This window comes from Oncorhynchus mykiss, chromosome 2 (genome assembly GCF_013265735.2).
Source record: "Oncorhynchus mykiss isolate Arlee chromosome 2, USDA_OmykA_1.1, whole genome shotgun sequence".
Taxonomy (NCBI): domain Eukaryota; kingdom Metazoa; phylum Chordata; class Actinopteri; order Salmoniformes; family Salmonidae; genus Oncorhynchus; species Oncorhynchus mykiss.
In genome coordinates this window covers 7,551,324-7,568,201 of record NC_048566.1, presented here as the reverse complement: position 1 = coordinate 7,568,201, position 16,878 = coordinate 7,551,324, and the positions used below count along the sequence as shown (strand labels likewise).

General features: G+C 38.8%; 1 protein-coding gene across 2 annotated transcripts in view; it reads left to right on the top strand.

Moving 5' to 3' along the window:
* Positions 1 to 16,878, top strand: part of jazf1b (JAZF zinc finger 1b) — a 60,683-nt gene that overhangs the window by 24,239 nt on the left and 19,566 nt on the right. For both annotated transcript variants that reach the window (XM_036936822.1, XM_036936813.1), the window contains exons 2-4: positions 3,284 to 3,356; positions 5,186 to 5,376; positions 6,281 to 6,450. In XM_036936822.1, the coding sequence (XP_036792717.1) occupies positions 3,284 to 3,356; positions 5,186 to 5,376; positions 6,281 to 6,450 (434 nt within the window). The remainder of the gene's footprint in view (positions 1 to 3,283; positions 3,357 to 5,185; positions 5,377 to 6,280; positions 6,451 to 16,878) is intronic.

The following is a 16,878-nucleotide window of genomic DNA, read 5'->3' as shown; positions in this document are numbered from 1 at the left end:
TATGACTGCACCGCAGCTGAATGTGACGGCTCCACAGCTGAATATGATGGCTCCGCACCTGAATGTGACGGCTCCGCACCTGAATGTGACGGCTCCGCAGCTGAATATGACGGCTCCACAGCTGAATATGACGGCTCCACAGCTGAATATGACTGCACCGCAGCTAAATGTGACGGCTCCACAGCTGAATGTGACGTGAATGTGACGGCTCCACAGCTGAATATGACGGCTCCGCAGCTGAATGTGACGGCTCCGCAGCTGAATGTGACGGCTCCGCAGCTGAATGTGACGGCTCCGCAGCTGAATGTGACGGCTCCGCAGCTGAATGTGACGGCTCCGCAGCTGAATGTGACGGCTCCGCAGCTGAATGTGACGGCTCCGCAGCTGAATGTGACGGCTCCGCAGCTGAATGTGACGGCTCCGCAGCTGAATGTGACGGCTCCGCACCTGAATGTGACGGCTCCGCACCTGAATGTGACGCTCCGCACCTGAATGTGACGGCTCCGCACCTGAATGTGACGGCTCCGCACCTGAATGTGACGGCTCCGCACCTGAATGTGACGGCTCCACACCTGAATGTGACGGCTCCACAGCTGAATTTGACAGCTCCACAGCTGAATATGGGTCGTAGAAGAGTCAACATGAGTAACTGGGATATGTGTTTGTTTTTCCCTACTAAACAACATAGGCCTAGTTGAATGTACTGTCTGTAAGTCACTCTGGATAACGGTGTCTGATTAACACTTCAGCCTACTCTGAATGAACATAAAGGCAAGCGTTAAGAGACCTATAGCCTAGTCTATAGGATTTATTAGAGGACGAAGCGAATCATGGCAGTGAAGAAGGTTTCCTACTGAGACTGGTGGTGCATCTGTCAGCCATTACCCCAGCACGGCTTTGACGTGTGTGTGTGTACACCGTGTGTGTGTGTACACCGTGTGTGTGTGTACACCGTGTGTGTGTACACCGTGTGTGTGTGTACACCGTGTGTGTGTGTACACCGTGTGTGTGTGTACACCGTGTGTGTGTGTACACCGTGTGTGTGTGTACACCGTGTGTGTGTGTGTGTGTACACCGTGTGTGTGTGTGTGTACACCGTGTGTGTGTGTGTGTACACCGTGTGTGTGTGTGTGTGTGTGTACACCGTGTGTGTGTGTGTGTGTGTGTGTGTACACACCGTGTGTGTGTGTGTGTGTGTACACCGTGTGTGTGTGTGTGTGTGTACACCGTGTGTGTGTGTGTACACCGTGTGTGTGTGTACACCGTGTGTGTGTGTGTACACCGTGTGTGTGTGTGTACACCGTGTGTGTGTGTGTACACTGTGTGTGTGTGTACACTGTGTGTGTGTGTACACTGTGTGTGTGTGTACACCGTGTGTGTGTGTGTGTGTGTGTGTGTGAACACCGTGTGAACATCGTGTGTGTGTGAACACCATGTGTGTGCATGCGTGCGTGTTTGCATGCGTCCATGAGTGTGTTAGAGGGAGCGTTGTACTCTTGCCGCTATGTCCATCCACACAGCCCAGCTCCTCTGACCAGACCCACTGTCTACTTTCACCATTCTGCACACACAGCCCAGCTCCTCTGACCAGACCCACTGTCCACTTTCACCATTCTGCTCACACAGCCCAGCTCCTCTGACCAGACCCACTGTCCACTTTCACCATTCTGCACACACAGCCCAACTCCTCTGACCAGACCCACTGTCCACTTTCACCATTCTGCACACACAGGCCGCAGGACCTCAGATGGGGCGAAGGTACTAGGGTGTGTTTTGGTGCAGATAACACGTACACCGTGTGTGTGTACCTAGCTAGTGTTGTCCATGGACAACATTGGGCCCCCTAGAATTACATAAAGAACACTTAATTGAATAAGATCTCTATGTTGGACCCACCCAAAGTGAACGCTCTCCGGAAAATCTGCAGAAGTGGTTTTTATGAGGGGTCACAGGTCAGATCTAGTGTAAATCTGGGGCAACACCTCAGTGGGAGAGCTTTGAAGACATTCACGGGGTGCTTCTGCTTTATAAGAATAAGTCAGTGTGACCTCAGGCGGATACCAGGGTGTGTTTTGGTACACACACATAACATGTTGCTACTTGCTTTGCTCGTTTACTTGAACATGGAAAAGGCTTGACTATGTGATCTAAAGACCCTCAAACTGCACTTAGCTTATCTATTGATTTAGATATGCCAGCGAGGCGAACACCATACGCAGTGTCATTATATTGATACACTCTGAATCGGGTTGTTTAGGGCAGGGCTGGAGCAAAAGCCTGCCCACACACTAGTGGCACTCCTGTAGTTTTGAAGAGCCCTTCCCCTAAAGGCTGTGGTTGATTGGCTGTGTTCCAAATGGCCTATAGGCTGAGCCCTATGGGCCCTGGTCAAAAGTAGTGCACGATATACTGAATAGTAGTGCCATTTGGGATATAACCTTTGACCCTTGGGGCCACATGCTGCCAGTGTTTCTCTTCTTGGCCACGGGGGGGCAGCACTTTCCCATAGCCCAGACCAGGCAGAGGCAGGCACTAGGTAGGCAGGCAGGCACAGCTGGTGAGTGGCAGACACTGGGTGGTTTTATGGGGCATCGCCCCACTCCCACATGGCATGGCAGTGGGGAGGCTGTTTGAAGTTGGGCCTGGTTCACCTCAGGGTGTGGAGGGAGAGATGGAGGGAGAGAGAGAGAGAGAGAGATGGAGGGAGGGAGGTTGTCCATTGTTTGGCAGCACTGCAGAGCCAAGCCAAACGTCTGGAGCACAGCATGGGAAAGCACAGTGTGTGTGGCGTGTTGTCTGTTACTACGGGCAATATGGTGTCTGCAGTAAGGAAGAGTCTGCGTAGTTAAAGTAGAATCAGATCAGAAGACTTATGAGAAAGCCAGTTCCAGCCAGTATCATGGAAGACTTTATTAAATACGTTGTATAGCCTAGATTAGACCAGCCTTCTTTGTTGTGAGTTTTTAATAAAAAGCTCATTTATCTAGTTTGTTGATGAGATGTGAGAGAGGGGTTTGGATACGAGGTGGTTTGTTGACGATCTCCAGTGGTGCTTAGCTTGAGGACGACGACTAGTCTAGACAGCGCCCATGACATCATCACACTAGCTAGCTACTGTTGTTTTGGTGAGAGTGACACACACCCAGTCCGCACACACAACCACTCCTGTCCCTCTTGACCACATGCAATTGTTAGGAAGACTGTGCAGTGGCACCTTTGTGTGTGTCATATCTGCTGTTATATGATTAGGCTAACCTCTCTCTCCACCTCTGTCTCTCGTCAGACACAGATCCTCGTCAGTTGGAGAAGCAGGAGCAGCAGCAGCCCACCTATGTTGCCCTCAGCTACATCAACAGGTGAGCAGGCTACTAGCCTAACCCTAACCCCTAACCCCTAACCCCTAACCCTTAACCCTTAACCCTAACCCTAACCTACACTTTATAAAAAATATGAATACAACAATTTCAAAGATTTTGCTGAGTTACAGTTCATTGAAGAAAATCAGTCCATTTAAATAAATAAATTAGGCCCTAATCTATGGATTTTACGTGACTGAGCAGGGGCGCAGCCATGGGTAGGCCCACCCACTTGGGAGCCAGACACACCCAATGGGGACCCAGACCCAGCCAATCAGAATGAGTTTTCCCCCACAAAAGGGCATTATTACAGACAGAGATACTCCTGAAGACTATTTGTTCAGTGTATTTACCAATCAGACCTTGAACCATGGCTGAAAGGATCATGGTTCTGAAATCCCTAATGAACGCTATTCTTATGGTTCAGTTGAAACTGTCCTAACTCTGGCCAGAAAAGGCATGAAGGACCAAATGTCATTAGTAAATAGATGAAACGGTTACTTATGTCAGTATGACCGTGTGGAGGTTTGTGTTTGAGGTCTAAGTCCATGTAACAGTAGAGGTAAGAACATGCCTTCAGCTCACTCAACAGCTAGCCTGAAATGTCACCAATGGTGCTATCCAATAGGATCCTTTTCTATAGCACAACTGGTTGGTGCGTTGTCAAGAAGGGCGGCCACGTGTGTTTGTGATCAGAATACCTCTGGTTGGAGCCCAGTAAGGGGACCGGGACAGTGGAGGAAGAAAAGCTTTTAGCAGTGAACTGATGTCGTTTCATAGGGCCATGCACTTCAGCTTCCAAGGGAATCTGCTCCGTATGTGTGTGTGTGTGTGTGTCTCTCTTAGTTCCACTAGCAACTTCCATCTAGCAGCAGTCAGCCTCATCTGGTGGATAAGTCAGTTTAATTGTGTTAGCGTTGGGTAATAGGATGTTATATAGCCCTGGGTCCTACATTACTAGACCAAGATGACATTTCAATCTCATCCCAGTTCTCCATTCAATCACCATATCAAAGAGGTTTAAAAGGGCTGAGGCACTCTGAGGCAGCAGTGTAACTGTGTAATAAAGGGTCTGGCTACCGCTGTCTGTCTCCCTGTCTTTAGACACACATCTGATGTGGTTTCACATTTCATCTGTTCATTTCACTTCTGCTTTAACAGTGTCTGTGTGAACAGTTCATTTTTATGACTTACGTTTACAGAATACTTTATAATGTAACAATGTTTGGTCAGAGATATAGGCCTTCTGTTAAACATGAAGTTTGGTCAGAGATATAGGCCTACTGTTAAACATGAAGTTTGGTCAGAGATATAGGCCTACTGTTAAACATGAAGTTTGGTCAGAGATATAGGCCTACTGTTAAACATGAAGTTTGGTCAGAGATATAGGCCTACTGTTAAACATGAAGTTTGGTCAGAGATATAGGCCTACTGTTAAACATGAAGTTTGGTCAGAGATATAGGCCTACTGTTAAACATGAAGTTTGGTCAGAGATATAGGCCTTCTGTTAAACATGAAGTTTGGTCAGAGATATAGGCCTACTGTTAAACATGGGAGTGGTTTCAATGAATGATAGACTCAGAGCACATGTTGTTGTACAGTTACTTCAGCGATATACGTTTGTAACGGAGGAGGTTCTGTGAACAACCACGCTGGCATGATGAGACTAATCTTGCCTAAGATCCGACTTATGTTAACTCCCTGAGCTAACAGCTAGGCTTTAGCTCAGCAGGCTAGCACAGCCTTGTGGCGCGCAAACCGAGTCGGTCATATATGATGTGTGGTTGTGTGTCCTCATCCCTCTCTCTCTGGCCCCTCCCTTGCCCAGGTTTATGACAGAGGCAGCGCGTCGGGAGCAGCCTGAGAGGCTGAAGAGGAAGGTGCACCCCAAGCTGTCTCAGTCTCTGACAGGCAGTCTGCCTCGTAGCAGTGACGTCTCCACTCCTCCCAGACGCAGCAGTGGGAACCTCACCCCTCCCATCACACCCTCCTCCTCCTTCCGTAGCAGCACTCCTACAGGTAGGTTACCGTGACAACAGAGTACAGCACCGTCATCTAGGAGGCAGGCGTCAGTAGTTTATGTAATGTGGATTATGTCACTTCCTTGTCCCATATTTTAGTGTGGATCAGGAAATGCCTCTTAAGTTTCAGGAGAAGACATGGAGGTAATTCAGGGAAGATGGGTGCTGTAATGTCTCACAGCAGGGTCCTTAGAGAAGCATAGAGGGTTGACTCTCACAGTCAGTTGGTATAGTCATACACAGGGAAGGTACAGGGCTTATTTAATCAGAATCTCATCATTTTAAGTTGCCATGGTATTTACTTACTTGTGTTCTTTGTTTGTGTCTTTCCCATGTTGCCACTTAGTAAGATATGCTGGGTTTTTCTCTCCTAGTTGCTGCTCCTTGTCTCTTTGGTTCTTGTGGTTGTGGAGCCAAATCTTATTTTGCATTGCCTTAACCCTGGGACCTTGTGAAACGGGCTAAATTCTTTCCCACAAAACAGCATTTTTTTCAGTCTCTCCACAAACTTGGGCTCAGTAATAAGGCAACAGTAGAACCCTGTGGGAACCCTACAGCCAGAACACATGTGGAAGGCTTGAGTCTGAATCTGTCTCATCAGCCGGTCCAAAACCCTTGAGGCTAGGATGCCCATGCCAGTCATAGGATACGTCCCGAATGGCAGTCTATTATAGTGCACTATGGGCCTTATGGGCCCTGGTCAAAACTAATGCACTATATAGGGAATAAGGTACCATATGGGACTCAGCCTTAGTCATTAACTGTGCTTGAATCAGAGCAGAGTACTGGAGTTGCTGAAATAGGAGTATTACTCTAATTGTTTATGGACGGCAGTAGGCACGTTTTTATGACAAATCATATTGTGATGTGTGTCTGTGTGTGTGTGTGTTTCTCCCCTTCAGGCAGTGAGTATGATGAAGAGGAGGTGGACTATGAGGAGTCAGACAGTGGTGAGTCCTGGACCACAGAGAGTGCCATCAGCTCAGAGTCTATCCTCAGCTCCATGTGTATGAATGGAGGAGAGGAGAAACCCTTCGCCTGCCCTGTGCCTGGCTGCAAGAAGCGATACAAGGTGGGCCAACCGCACTCAGTCCATTTAATCAATACCATGTGTAAATGCTCTGACATGTGATCAGATGATTGCAACCAGATAATACAAGACGCATGTTATTACCGAGTGTAAATGGGGTCTCATATCCTCTCCCTTGCACTGCCCTATGAATAGAGCCAGGGGTATTCCATGTGACATGTCCAGGAAAAATCTCAAACAGCTTTTAACTAGAGCCCTGAGTTAAACTAAGAGCCAGAGTGTTTATTCATCAGGTCATGTGGTCAGGGAAGTATCCTGTCTCTACCTACCTGTCTGTGGATATTGGCTAGATACATAGTCTATGCTTTCTGTTCGAGTGTCTCCTTCTCATAAGACTCCAGATTAAAACCATCCATTACCCAAGATGTTGGTTTGGTCCGAAACAGACCAAGGCTCTGCATGCAGATAAAGCAACACCTCACGGCACAACGCCTCTCCCATATTTGACCTAGATAGCCTGTATGTATCTACTGATATGTAGGCCATGTGTGCCTTTTGTAAATTGATATAGTTCTGTCCTTGAGCTGTTCTTGTCTGTTGATGTTCTGTATTATTTCATGTTTTCTGTTGGACCCCAGGAAGAGTAGCTGCTGCTATGTGAGGTCTATATAACATCCCAGTTCAAACGGATGTCAAACACCGCCATCGTGTTCCTGCTGTTGAGAAAACAGGGTGTTGCAGCATGTCAACATCTTGACATACATCCACGTCCACTGCAGTGATTTAGGGAGTATTTCCAGGATGTTCCATCTGGGTTGGCTGTGTGTCCGGGATAAATGGTGCTCAGCTTGAGAAAATGGCATTGCTGATGTGAATGACAGGGTTATGGCTGATGACACAGTTAGTAGACTCTAGAACACGTGTCAAACTCATTCCACGGAGGGCCACGTGTCAAACTCATTCCACGGAGGGACGAGTGTCTGCGGGTGTTCCCTCCACCCCTGTTCTCCCCTCACCTGATTGTCTAGGTCTTATTTGAAAGGAAAAACATTAAACCTGCAGACATCCTGCTGTACAAGAAACAGGATATATAGTTAGTAGTAGACTCTAGGCTGTACAAGAAACATGATATATAGTTAGTATTAGACTAGGCTGTACAAGAAACAGGATATATAGTTGGTAGTAGACTAGGCTGTACAAGAAACAGGATATATAGTTAGTATTAGACTAGGCTGTACAAGAAACAGGATATATAGTTGGTAGTAGACTAGGCTGTACAAGAAACAGGATATATAGTTAGTATTAGACTCTAGGCTGTACAAGAAACATTATATATAGTTAGTAGTAGACTAGGCTGTACAAGAAACATGATATATAGTTAGTATTAGACTAGGCTGTACAAGAAACAGGATATATAGTTGGTAGTAGACTAGGCTGTACAAGAAACAGGATATATAGTTAGTATTAGACTCTAGGCTGTACAAGAAACATGATATATAGTTAGTAGTAGACTCTAGGCTGTACAAGAAACATGATATATAGTTAGTAGTAGACTAGGCTGTACAAGAAACATGATATATAGTTAGTAGTAGACTAGGCTGTACAAGAAACATGATATATAGTTAGTATTAGACTAGGCTGTACAAGAAACATGATATATCGTTAGTAGTAGACTAGGCTGTACAAGAAACATGATATATCGTTAGTAGTAGACTAGGCTGTACAAGAAACATGATATATCGTTAGTAGTAGACTAGGCTGTACAAGAAACATGATATATCGTTAGTAGTAGACTAGGCTGTACAAGAAACATGATATATAGTTAGTATTAGACTAGGCTGTACAAGAAACATGATATATCGTTAGTAGTAGACTAGGCTGTACAAGAAACATGATATATCGTTAGTAGTAGACTAGGCTGTACAAGAAACGTGATATATAGTTAGTAGTAGACTCTAGGCTGTACAAGAAACATGATATATAGTTAGTATTAGACTCTAGGCTGTACAAGAAACATGATATATAGTTAGTATTAGACTAGGCTGTACAAGAAACATGATATATAGTTAGTATTAGACTAGGCTGTACAAGAAACAGGATATATAGTTAGTAGTAGACTAGGCTGTACAAGAAACATGATATATAGTTAGTATTAGACTAGGCTGTACAAGAAACATTATATATAGTTAGTATTAGACTAGGCTGTACAAGAAACATGATGTATAGTTAGTATTAGACTAGGCTGTACAAGAAACATGATATATAGTTAGTATTAGACTCTAGGCTGTACAAGAAACATGATATATAGTTAGTATTAGACTCTAGGCTGTACAAGAAGCATGATATATAGTTAGTATTAGACTAGGCTGTACAAGAAACATGATATATAGTTAGTAGTAGACTAGGCTGTACAAGAAACATGATATATAGTTAGTATTAGACTAGGCTGTACAAGAAACATGATATATAGTTAGTATTAGACTAGGCTATACAAGAAACATGATATATAGTTAGTATTAGACTCTAGGCTGTACAAGAAACATTATATATAGTTAGTAGTAGACTAGGCTGTACAAGAAACATGATATATAGTTAGTATTAGACTAGGCTGTACAAGAAACATGATATATAGTTAGTCTTAGACTAGGCTGTACAAGAAACAGGATATATAGTAGTAGTAGACTAGGCTGTACAAGAAACATGATATATAGTTAGTATTAGACTCTAGGCTGTACAAGAAACATGATATATAGTTAGTATTAGACTAGGCTGTACAATAAACATTATATATAGTTAGTAGTAGACTAGGCTGTACAAGAAACATGATATATAGTTAGTATTAGACTAGGCTGTACAAGAAACATGATATATAGTTAGTATTACACTCTAGGCTGTACAAGAAACATGATATATAGTTAGTAGTAGACTAGGCTGTACAAGAAACATGATATATAGTTAGTATTAGACTAGGCTGTACAAGAAACATGATATATAGTTAGTATTAGACTAGGCTGTACAAGAAACAGGATATATAGTAGTAGTAGACTAGGCTGTACAAGAAACATGATATATAGTTAGTATTAGACTAGGCTGTACAAGAAACATGATATATAGTTAGTATTAGACTAGGCTGTACAAGAAACATGATATATAGTTAGTATTAGACTAGGCTGTACAAGAAACATGATATATAGTTAGTAGTAGACTAGGCTGTACAAGAAACATGATATATATAGTTAGTATTAGACTCTAGGCTGTACAAGAAACATGATATATAGTTAGTAGTAGACTAGGCTGTACAAGAAACATGATATATAGTTAGTATTAGACTAGGCTGTACAAGAAACATGATATATAGTTAGTATTAGACTATGCTGTACAAGAAACATGATATATTGTTAGTATTAGACTAGGCTGTACAAGAAACATGATATATAGTTAGTATTAGACTAGGCTGTACAAGAAACATGATATATAGTTAGTATTAGACTAGGCTGTACAAGAAACAGGATATATAGTTAGTATTAGACTAGGCTGTACAAGAAACATGATATGTAGTTAGTAGTAGACTCTAGGCTGTACAAGAAACATGATATATAGTTAGTATTAGACTAGGCTGTACAAGAAACAGGATATATAGTTAGTATTAGACTAGGCTGTACAAGAAACATGATATATAGTTAGTATTAGACTAGGCTGTACAAGAAACATGATATATAGTTAGTAGTAGACTAGGCTGTACAAGAAACATGATATATAGTTAGTATTAGACTAGGCTGTACAAGAAACATGATATATAGTTAGTATTAGACTAGGCTGTACAAGAAACATGATATATAGTTAGTATTAGACTAGGCTGTACAAGAAACATGATATATAGTTAGTAGTAGACTAGGCTGTACAAGAAACATGATATGTAGTTAGTAGTAGACTAGGCTGTACAAGAAACATGATATATAGTTAGTAGTAGACTAGGCTGTACAAGAAACATGATATATCGTTAGTAGTAGACTAGGCTGTACAAGAAACATGATGTATAGTTAGTATTAGACTAGGCTGTACAAGAAACATGATATATAGTTAGTATTAGACTCTAGGCTGTACAAGAAACATTATATATAGTTAGTATTAGACTAGGCTGTACAAGAAACATGATATATAGTTAGTAGTAGACTAGGCTGTACAAGAAACATTATATATAGTTAGTAGTAGACTAGGCTGTACAAGAAACATGATATATAGTTAGTATTAGACTAGGCTGTACAAGAAACAGGATATATAGTTGGTAGTAGACTAGGCTGTACAAGAAACATGATATATAGTTAGTATTAGACTAGGCTGTACAAGAAACATGATATATAGTTAGTATTAGACTATGCTGTACAAGAAACATGATATATTGTTAGTATTAGACTAGGCTGTACAAGAAACATGATATATAGTTAGTATTAGACTAGGCTGTACAAGAAACATGATATATAGTTAGTATTAGACTAGGCTGTACAAGAAACAGGATATATAGTTAGTATTAGACTAGGCTGTACAAGAAACATGATATGTAGTTAGTATTAGACTAGGCTGTACAAGAAACATGATATATAGTTGGTAGTAGACTAGGCTGTACAAGAAACATTATATATAGTTAGTAGTAGACTAGGCTGTACAAGAAACAGGATATATAGTTAGTATTAGACTAGGCTGTACAAGAAACATGATATGTAGTTAGTAGTAGACTCTAGGCTGTACAAGAAACATGATATATAGTTAGTATTAGACTAGGCTGTACAAGAAACATGATATATAGTTAGTATTAGACTAGGCTGTACAAGAAACATGATATATAGTTAGTATTAGACTAGGCTGTACAAGAAACATGATGTATAGTTAGTATTAGACTAGGCTGTACAAGAAACATGATATATCGTTAGTATTAGACTAGGCTGTACAAGAAACATGATGTATAGTTAGTATTAGACTCTAGGCTGTACAAGAAACATGATATATAGTTAGTATTAGACTAGGCTGTACAAGAAACATGATATATAGTTAGTATTAGACTAGGCTGTACAAGAAACATGATATATAGTTAGTATTAGACTAGGCTGTACAAGAAACATGATGTATAGTTAGTATTAGACTAGGCTGTACAAGAAACATGATATATAGTTAGTATTAGACTCTAGGCTGTACAAGAAACATTATATATAGTTAGTAGTAGACTAGGCTGTACAAGAAACATGATATATAGTTAGTATTAGACTAGGCTGTACAAGAAACATGATATATAGTTAGTATTAGACTAGGCTGTACAAGAAACATGATATATAGTTAGTATTAGACTAGGCTGTACAAGAAACATTATATATAGTTAGTAGTAGACTAGGCTGTACAAGAAACATGATATGTAGTTAGTAGTAGACTAGGCTGTACAAGAAACATGATATGTAGTTAGTAGTAGACTAGGCTGTACAAGAAACATGATATATAGTTAGTAGTAGACTAGGCTGTACAAGAAACATGATATATCGTTAGTAGTAGACTAGGCTGTACAAGAAACATGATGTATAGTTAGTATTAGACTAGGCTGTACAAGAAACATGATATATAGTTAGTATTAGACTCTAGGCTGTACAAGAAACATTATATATAGTTAGTAGTAGACTAGGCTGTACAAGAAACATTATATATAGTTAGTAGTAGACTAGGCTGTACAAGAAACATGATATATAGTTAGTATTAGACTAGGCTGTACAAGAAACAGGATATATAGTTGGTAGTAGACTAGGCTGTACAAGAAACAGGATATATAGTTAGTATTAGACTATGCTGTACAAGAAACATGATATATTGTTAGTATTAGACTAGGCTGTACAAGAAACATGATATATAGTTAGTATTAGACTAGGCTGTACAAGAAACATGATATATAGTTAGTATTAGACTAGGCTGTACAAGAAACAGGATATATAGTTAGTATTAGACTAGGCTGTACAAGAAACATGATATGTAGTTAGTAGTAGACTCTAGGCTGTACAAGAAACATGATATATAGTTAGTATTAGACTAGGCTGTACAAGAAACATGATATATAGTTAGTAGTAGACTAGGCTGTACAAGAAACATGATATATAGTTAGTATTAGACTAGGCTGTACAAGAAACATGATATATAGTTAGTAGTAGACTAGGCTGTACAAGAAACATGATATATAGTTAGTATTAGACTAGGCTGTACAAGAAACATGATATATAGTTAGTAGTAGACTAGGCTGTACAAGAAACATGATATATAGTTAGTAGTAGACTAGGCTGTACAAGAAACATGATATATAGTTAGTATTAGACTAGGCTGTACAAGAAACATGATATATAGTTAGTATTAGACTAGGCTGTACAAGAAACATGATATATAGTTAGTATTAGACTAGGCTGTACAAGAAACATGATATATAGTTAGTAGTAGACTAGGCTGTACAAGAAACATGATATATAGTTAGTATTAGACTCTAGGCTGTACAAGAAACATGATATATAGTTAGTAGTAGACTAGGCTGTACAAGAAACATGATATATAGTTAGTATTAGACTAGGCTGTACAAGAAACATGATATATAGTTAGTATTAGACTATGCTGTACAAGAAACATGATATATTGTTAGTATTAGACTAGGCTGTACAAGAAACATGATATATAGTTAGTATTAGACTAGGCTGTACAAGAAACATGATATATAGTTAGTATTAGACTAGGTTGTACAAGAAACAGGATATATAGTTAGTATTAGACTAGGCTGTACAAGAAACATGATATATAGTTAGTATTAGACTAGGCTGTACAAGAAACATGATATATAGTTAGTAGTAGACTAGGCTGTACAAGAAACATGATATATAGTTAGTAGTAGACTAGGCTGTACAAGAAACATGATATATAGTTAGTATTAGACTCTAGGCTGTACAAGAAACATGATATATAGTTAGTATTAGACTAGGCTGTACAAGAAACATGATGTATAGTTAGTATTAGACTAGGCTGTACAAGAAACATGATATATAGTTAGTATTAGACTAGGCTGTACAAGAAACATGATATATAGTTAGTATTAGACTAGGCTGTACAAGAAACATGATATATAGTTAGTAGTAGACTAGGCTGTACAAGAAACATGATATATAGTTAGTATTAGACTAGGCTGTACAAGAAACATGATATATAGTTAGTATTAGACTAGGCTGTACAAGAAACATGATATATAGTTAGTAGTAGACTAGGCTGTACAAGAAACATGATATATAGTTAGTATTAGACTCTAGGCTGTACAAGAAACATGATATATAGTTAGTAGTAGACTAGGCTGTACAAGAAACATGATATATAGTTAGTATTAGACTAGGCTGTACAAGAAACATGATATATAGTTAGTATTAGACTAGGCTGTACAAGAAACATGATATATAGTTAGTATTAGACTAGGCTGTACAAGAAACATGATATATAGTTAGTATTAGACTAGGTTGTACAAGAAACAGGATATATAGTTAGTATTAGACTAGGCTGTACAAGAAACATGATATATAGTTAGTATTAGACTAGGCTGTACAAGAAACATGATATATAGTTAGTAGTAGACTAGGCTGTACAAGAAACATGATATATAGTTAGTAGTAGACTAGGCTGTACAAGAAACATGATATATAGTTAGTATTAGACTCTAGGCTGTACAAGAAACATGATATATAGTTAGTATTAGACTAGGCTGTACAAGAAACATGATGTATAGTTAGTAATAGACTAGGCTGTACAAGAAACATGATGTATAGTTAGTATTAGACTAGGCTGTACAAGAAACATGATATATCGTTAGTATTAGACTAGGCTGTACAAGAAACATGATGTATAGTTAGTATTAGACTCTAGGCTGTACAAGAAACATGATATATAGTTAGTATTAGACTAGGCTGTACAAGAAACATGATATATAGTTAGTATTAGACTAGGCTGTACAAGAAACATGATATATAGTTAGTATTAGACTAGGCTGTACAAGAAACATGATGTATAGTTAGTATTAGACTAGGCTGTACAAGAAACATGATATATAGTTAGTATTAGACTCTAGGCTGTACAAGAAACATTATATATAGTTAGTAGTAGACTAGGCTGTACAAGAAACATGATATATAGTTAGTATTAGACTAGGCTGTACAAGAAACATGATATATAGTTAGTATTAGACTAGGCTGTACAAGAAACATGATATATAGTTAGTATTAGACTAGGCTGTACAAGAAACAGGATATATAGTTAGTATTAGACTAGGCTGTACAAGAAACATGATATGTAGTTAGTAGTAGACTCTAGGCTGTACAAGAAACATGATATATAGTTAGTATTAGACTAGGCTGTACAAGAAACATGATATATAGTTAGTATTAGACTAGGCTGTACAAGAAACATGATATATAGTTAGTATTAGACTAGGCTGTACAAGAAACATGATGTATAGTTAGTATTAGACTAGGCTGTACAAGAAACATGATATATCGTTAGTATTAGACTAGGCTGTACAAGAAACATGATGTATAGTTAGTATTAGACTCTAGGCTGTACAAGAAACATGATATATAGTTAGTATTAGACTAGGCTGTACAAGAAACATGATATATAGTTAGTATTAGACTAGGCTGTACAAGAAACATGATATATAGTTAGTATTAGACTAGGCTGTACAAGAAACATGATGTATAGTTAGTATTAGACTAGGCTGTACAAGAAACATGATATATAGTTAGTATTAGACTCTAGGCTGTACAAGAAACATTATATATAGTTAGTAGTAGACTAGGCTGTACAAGAAACATGATATATAGTTAGTATTAGACTAGGCTGTACAAGAAACATGATATATAGTTAGTATTAGACTAGGCTGTACAAGAAACATGATATATAGTTAGTATTAGACTAGGCTGTACAAGAAACATTATATATAGTTAGTAGTAGACTAGGCTGTACAAGAAACATGATATGTAGTTAGTAGTAGACTAGGCTGTACAAGAAACATGATATGTAGTTAGTAGTAGACTAGGCTGTACAAGAAACATGATATATAGTTAGTAGTAGACTAGGCTGTACAAGAAACATGATATATCGTTAGTAGTAGACTAGGCTGTACAAGAAACATGATGTATAGTTAGTATTAGACTAGGCTGTACAAGAAACATGATATATAGTTAGTATTAGACTCTAGGCTGTACAAGAAACATTATATATAGTTAGTAGTAGACTAGGCTGTACAAGAAACATTATATATAGTTAGTAGTAGACTAGGCTGTACAAGAAACATGATATATAGTTAGTATTAGACTAGGCTGTACAAGAAACAGGATATATATTTGGTAGTAGACTAGGCTGTACAAGAAACAGGATATATAGTTAGTATTAGACTATGCTGTACAAGAAACATGATATATTGTTAGTATTAGACTAGGCTGTACAAGAAACATGATATATAGTTAGTATTAGACTAGGCTGTACAAGAAACAGGATATATAGTTGGTAGTAGACTAGGCTGTACAAGAAACAGGATATATAGTTAGTATTAGACTATGCTGTACAAGAAACATGATATATTGTTAGTATTAGACTAGGCTGTACAAGAAACATGATATATAGTTAGTATTAGACTAGGCTGTACAAGAAACATGATATATAGTTAGTATTAGACTAGGCTGTACAAGAAACAGGATATATAGTTAGTATTAGACTAGGCTGTACAAGAAACATGATATGTAGTTAGTAGTAGACTCTAGGCTGTACAAGAAACATGATATATAGTTAGTATTAGACTAGGCTGTACAAGAAACATGATATATAGTTAGTAGTAGACTAGGCTGTACAAGAAACATGATATATAGTTAGTATTAGACTAGGCTGTACAAGAAACATGATATATAGTTAGTAGTAGACTAGGCTGTACAAGAAACATGATATATAGTTAGTATTAGACTAGGCTGTACAAGAAACATGATATATAGTTAGTAGTAGACTAGGCTGTACAATAAACATGATATATAGTTAGTAGTAGACTAGGCTGTACAAGAAACATGATATATAGTTAGTATTAGACTAGGCTGTACAAGAAACAGGATATATAGTTAGTATTAGACTAGGCTGTACAAGAAACATGATGTATAGTTAGTAATAGACTAGGCTGTACAAGAAACATGATGTATAGTTAGTATTAGACTAGGCTGTACAAGAAACATGATATATCGTTAGTATTAGACTAGGCTGTACAAGAAACATGATGTATAGTTAGTATTAGACTCTAGGCTGTACAAGAAACATGATATATAGTTAGTATTAGACTAGGCTGTACAAGAAACATGATATATAGTTAGTATTAGACTAGGCTGTACAAGAAACATGATATATAGTTAGTATTAGACTAGGCTGTACAAGAAACATGAT